This window comes from Cheilinus undulatus, linkage group 7 (genome assembly GCF_018320785.1).
Source record: "Cheilinus undulatus linkage group 7, ASM1832078v1, whole genome shotgun sequence".
In the NCBI taxonomy this organism is placed as follows: Eukaryota; Metazoa; Chordata; class Actinopteri; order Labriformes; family Labridae; genus Cheilinus; species Cheilinus undulatus.
The window spans coordinates 50128118-50134037 of record NC_054871.1 but is presented as its reverse complement, the minus strand read 5'-3'; the positions used below and the strand labels follow the sequence as shown (position 1 = coordinate 50134037).

The following is a 5920-nucleotide window of genomic DNA, read 5'->3' as shown; positions in this document are numbered from 1 at the left end:
TCACCTGTCTAAAAAGTTGACGATGTTGGGGTTCTTCAGCTCCTTCATCACCAGAATCTCGTTGATGATCAGCTCCTTCTTTGGTTGCTTCTGAAGGTTGATCTGTTTTATCGCCACCTAGACAAACAAAAAAACAAACAAAAAAAACAGTCACAGGCAGGAAACTTGGGGCATTTTCCCATTGAGCTTGGCCCACACTCTGACACAGATCTGCAGTTTTAAGTAACTTAAAAGAAAAAATTTCCCAATGCTTGGTGTTTACGGTGTCTATTTGTAGCAGTGGTATTAAACCAGGGATGTTACTTGATTCCAACTAGTATATGTAATAGTGCTTTCAGACATGTTCTGACACAGATGGTGGATCCCACAGGTCCTCACATGATGCCTCAACGAGGTTCAAAGTAAAGGAGAAATGCTACAAGGGTGCAAATATCACACCTTGAAATGACACTGTTAATGAGCCTACTCTATGCATGTAAACACCACACTCTGAATATAATCAAAACTAGGCCAAGGCTCATAATTGAGATATTCAGACCCCTGTAAACAAACCCAGTAATAACTTTTAATTCAGGATGTCTGTTATCTATATATCCTTATTTCTACAAGGCTTATTACAGTTAATCATCAATTATCACACCCAGAAATGTATTTTCATACACACTTGCATTTTAGCATCATTGATATTGACTTTACTTGGTTTCTGACGTCAAAATGTACGCTAATGTTGGTTGGCTTCCCTGATATTGCTGTGCTACTACAGTACAGGGTCAACCTTTTCAAGAGTTTTATGGAGCCACGTCTGCTGATCATATTTACTCCATCCCTCACACTTTTTACCTCTTGTCCTGTAGCAACATCGATGGCTGTGAAAACTGTCCCTGATGCCCTGTTAAAGAAACAAGATGAGAAGTTTACTTCAGGGTAGATTGTTAGAAATGGTAAAAATTATCATTTGTGTGGAATATGTCCCATGCAAAAGTCACTATCAACATTTAAATTGGAGCTGGGCTTTAAAAACTAACAGTGTCCTCACAGCACACAAGAGGCAGATATCACGTAATGCTCCCTGTCACACTGCACCTGTCAAATACTTAAAAGTAAAAGTATGTTTCCCTTAAACAGGATGACATTTTATTTGAAAGGTAGAGACATGAAAGTGTGCTGTGAACATTGACCTGAATACTTTCACTTCCATACCAGCCAAAGTCAAAGCTTGAAAATCTCGACCACAGATATGGACATTATCAATACAATTATCTTTACTGCAAAACAAGCTAACAAGTTCTGTGAGTGAGGTAAGTGAAGGCTGAGGAAATATTCCTGTCAGACACTCCGGATGACCCGCCATAAACCTCTTTCCTTGTTTCTTGTCCACGTCAGCGCAAGAGATGGAGAGGAAGATAGAAACAGGATGAATAGAAATCAATGTAATCAGGCTGCTTTTCTTTCTAAAGCTGACCCCTGCTGTTAGGATGCCAGGTAAACTTGATCCAAAAGAAAAGGTTTTTCTGGGGGAATAAGCCATGGTGTCAATGGGATGAAAGTTAAGATTGTTCTGCATGTTTTAAAAGCAGCTGCTGTTCCACTCACCCCTGGCCAATCTTTTCATATCTGGTGTATTTCTTCTTGGGATCTCCGATGCTGACGATGGTTCCTGTGAGACGGACGACGACAATGCACAAAGGTTCAAACTAGGGTTAGAATTATACCACAATTTTTAACTTCTACATGATTCTAGCGTAAACAAAAGAATATTAAAAGCTTTTTTGGTACCACAATAACAAAAACAACAACTACCAGGCACCAAATTGGCATTGTATATTTGTTTTTAATAGGGATGTTAAAATTAATGTGTAAACGTGAGTGATTAATCTTGAAACCTTAAGGAGAAAATATGATGCGTTCATGTAACCTCAGGAAATTAGACGACTGTATTCTATATGTTATGTTGTGTTTAAATGTCACGTAAAAATGGGAAAATTTAGTTTTTGATGAGAAACTTCAGTAAATACAGTTTGAGTAAGCGTTTATATTTGAGGGATATACAATAGATGTGACAGACTGAATCACAGCTTTTTAACTCAAGCACTACTCAACCAAGACCACTTGTAGTTTAAATATTTGCCCTTATTTTGACTTTTCACCACACTATAGAAAGTATTGATGGTGGAATCGATAAGGACTCAAATCAGCACTTTAAATGTGCTGTTCATAGAATTAAAAGAATAAAAATAAAACACTTAACAACTTTTAAAAATCTAAAAAACATAAAATATATACTAATACTATCTTTTAAAATGCTGTGATTAATCATGATTAATCACAGCATAGTGATCTGATTAACTTGATTAATTTTTTTACGGATGAAATAAGCAAAATCCTGATTTCTGGGGTGTACATTATATTTACAAAGGGAGCTATTAATGATCAGCTCACTCAGTTTGTCCATGATCTCCTCGTCCGACATCTTGCCCTTCTTCTTCTGTCTGTCTGCAGCCTTCGAGGCGACATCCCCGTCCACGGCGGCGCTCGGTGCAGGTATCGGGTCGATGACAGAGCGAGTGTACACCTGCGCAACAATCACAGATACATAAATAAAAACATGCACATGCACAGTCAGAAGAAGAAAGATGCTCAAACACTGGTTTCACAGATGAGGACTCACACTCTTTGTGTGTTCTGGTCTTGGAGCAACTATGGGGGGCGGAGCTTCATCATCGTCGTCTTCAGCATCAATGTCTTTGATGTTTGGAGAAGAAGGTTCAGTTCCTTTTTTCACCGGCTGATTCAGAGAAGAAGAGGTCTGTTAGCATCCATCAGAAAAATTAAAAACAAATACTTGAAATTAGAATTAATTAATTAATTAATTAATTAAAATTAGACTGTATAATTCTAAAGTAAACAGATGAGACTCCCAGACGATTGAATTTCCCTTCAGGGATAAATAAAGTTCTTGTATTAAAAAGCATATGTTAAATAATTTAAATACTCACAGACTGAGGCCCGTCTTTTTCTGTAAACGACACAAACAGAGAGGAAGAGTTTTTTAGAGTTGTACTCACATATAAAGCTGAGCTGTGTTTGAAAGTTAACACCTTCTACTGCCTGTTTCTTAACACAAAAGAAGAAAAACATGTAGTAAACCAAATATGGCATATTCACAATGGGTAATAAAAACAGACATAATTGGCTGTACTGCAAGAGCCAATTAGCTTTCAGATTCCTGACACCATCTGGGATGCATCAGGATTTATCAAACCAGCTACTTACTGTAAAACAACAATTGAAGGTTATTTTCTGTCTTACAACAAAATAATGCCACAAGGCTTATTTTAAATACCTTTTAAGGAATCTTTAAATTAATACTGTTGTTTCTGCAAAACTATTATCTGTTTAACACAAAGAAATCAAGTGAGATCTGGTTTATCTGGTTCATAATGCTGTTATGAGTCAGAGCGCAGGCTGTGTGCAACTTTGTATCTACAGTTTTAGGCCTTGTCCACACAGAGCTGAAAACATTATATTTCTGTTGCATTTTGAAAAAGTTTTCCTTCAAGACAAGATCGTTTCAGGAAATGTCCACATAAGCACAGAACCACTGAAACCACTGAAAACACTGTAGTATATATGCCAAGCCTGTAAGCGGCGCAATACTGCTGCCACAGAAATGCACCGAAAGAGAGAAGAAGATCACAGAAACTGCTACAAACGTTCTTCTAGTTGCCTGTCTGGTTGTTCTCCGCGTTGCGTTTATAAACGTATGGTGTGTGCTGTTTGCGGTGGTGGTAAAAGACCATCAGATTTTGCTGTAAATCCATAATAAGCGCAATAGCTTCTGCAGCAGGAACACACTACCGTAATCCGCCATTGTGGTTTTGTTTCACTATGCACATGCAGGGTAGATGGCCTACGCTATGTGTGACGTAATTGTTTCAAGAAAGATGCGGTAGGCCGTCCACACGGAGACGAAACGGTAAGCGTTTACAAATTCGTTCACTCAGGGACCCGGTTTCAAAAAGTAGCGTTTATGCTTACTGAAAATTTGCGTAAATCTTCCTCCCATACACTCCTGGTGACTTGTCATCTACATTTCTTGGAAACTTATTTCCAGATTCTTAAGAAACAATACACCAGTTTATTTTACTAGGGATGCACAGACGTGTTGGTTTAATATCTGTACTGGCCGATATTGCCCCTCTCAACAAACATTGGCCTTCGGCAAATAACGTGGGAATAAACTGGTATCAGTTGAAGATATTTGTCATGTACAAGCAATTAATGCTGCATTTGGTAGAGAAGAGAGTCATAACTCGCTGAAAATGTGACCTGTTAGTTAGACTCTGAGCTGTTTTCATGATCAAATATGAGAGAAAATACTGGCATTGTGGGCGTCTTACACCAAAAGAAGCGACGTAAAAAACATTGGTAATCAGCTTAACTTATTTTAAACATCCATATCGGGCCTGATCTTTACAATTTGTGCTTCTCTTTTTTTTTTACTCATTCGTAGGTCTTGCAGTCTTGCAGACAAAGCAACTACATACAGTGTTTTTATCAGTTTGACCATGTCACTAGTAAGGTACGAGACTGCTGTAAAGACTTTATCCCAGTAAACAACAAAAACTGAGGAGTCTCTTTGTGTCTCTTTTGTAGATTTCACTGCCTGCACTCATCTGTGTCTACAGATAAAACCCAAAACGCAGAAAGTTAGCCAACAGGGAGGAAAAGACTTCGGTATTTCTTAACTGATGATGGCCTTAACTGAGAATCCCTCATCATATTTCTGGACACAAAACTTATTATCATTACAACCTCAGTTCCCCATAGAGAAATAAGCAGGTTTAAAATTAAAAAGGTATTTAAGGAGTCAGATAAACATGCTTTCTTAATGCCCAATTTGAAGTTCTCACCTGAAGAGGAGAAGCTGAGGTACTTCTGGCGGCCATTGCCCGTTGAGCCACAGAACTTGAGAACGTCAAGCACAGCCTGTGGGTTCTTCTTCTGCTCAGACTTGGTGATGTTTGAGGTCTGCAGTAGTCGAGCCCATTGCTCCGGCATTCCCTAAAAAAAAAAACAAATAGCATTGTATCAACATGGATAGACTTAGATGTGACTTTATGAATGTTTAGAGTGTAAACAGATTTGATGCCCTTATCCTGAAAACTCACAGTGAACTCTCCTGTGACAGCATCGAAGCCAACATGTATGGTGTGTTCAAAGTCTGATGGTGGCGAGATCTCTGGTCGTTCTTTGTCTCGATCTTTCTTTCTACCACCTGAAAGTTCATATGACATTATCAAACTTAAACAATACGACATCAGCTCAAACACAAAGACAGAGAAGATTAAAACTCAACATTTTTTGCCTCCTCATCACCTTTTTCTGCCCCGGAGAAGATTGAGATGATCTTGTTGCGAGGTTTCCTCTCCTCGGGCACAGACAGCAGAGGTTTGGAGCTGTGAATGGCTGAGAGCGAGTCTTTTCCCCAGCCGGTGCTGAAGATGGTGCTGCTCATCCTGACCGGGGGGGCGGGAGGTTTATCCTCGGGATCTCCGTTATCACACATCCCTGGAGGCAGTGGTGAGGCTCACGTGGCTGAGAGGAAGGAGAGGGTGGCGAACAAAGAAGGAGCGGCGGCGCTGACATCATCATGCAGCTCGGCTGTGCTCATGCGCTGCAGGAGGATTCAACGGCAGCAGAGAAGAGAGGAAGTAGCAAGTGTTACCTGGAGGAAAGCAGGACATCTGTAAGAACAAACACTAAAATTCAGCAATTCAAAGAAACTTTAATGGTCAATAAAGGCAGAAGCAGACTTTCTTTCTACCCAGGCAGTCTGCTGCTCTTGTACACAACATAGCCATAAATATATTGGAATAGAAACAAAAATGTTATAAGAAATAACCATGAAATGCAACAA

The 5920-nt window shown here is 39.4% G+C and overlaps 1 protein-coding gene across 1 annotated transcript; it reads right to left on the bottom strand.

The window, feature by feature from the left end:
• LOC121511724 (serine/threonine-protein kinase PAK 2-like) lies at positions 1 to 5628 on the bottom strand. The gene is made up of 9 exons (XM_041790489.1): positions 5380 to 5628; positions 5172 to 5278; positions 4914 to 5064; positions 2997 to 3016; positions 2669 to 2785; positions 2440 to 2572; positions 1594 to 1657; positions 841 to 889; positions 1 to 117 (listed from the first exon to the last, which is right to left on the bottom strand). The coding sequence occupies exons 1-9, from the start codon at positions 5567 to 5569 to the stop codon at positions 1 to 3; spliced, it is 948 nt and encodes a 315-aa protein (XP_041646423.1). The 5' UTR covers positions 5570 to 5628.
• Positions 5629 to 5920: the final 292 nt, after the last annotated feature.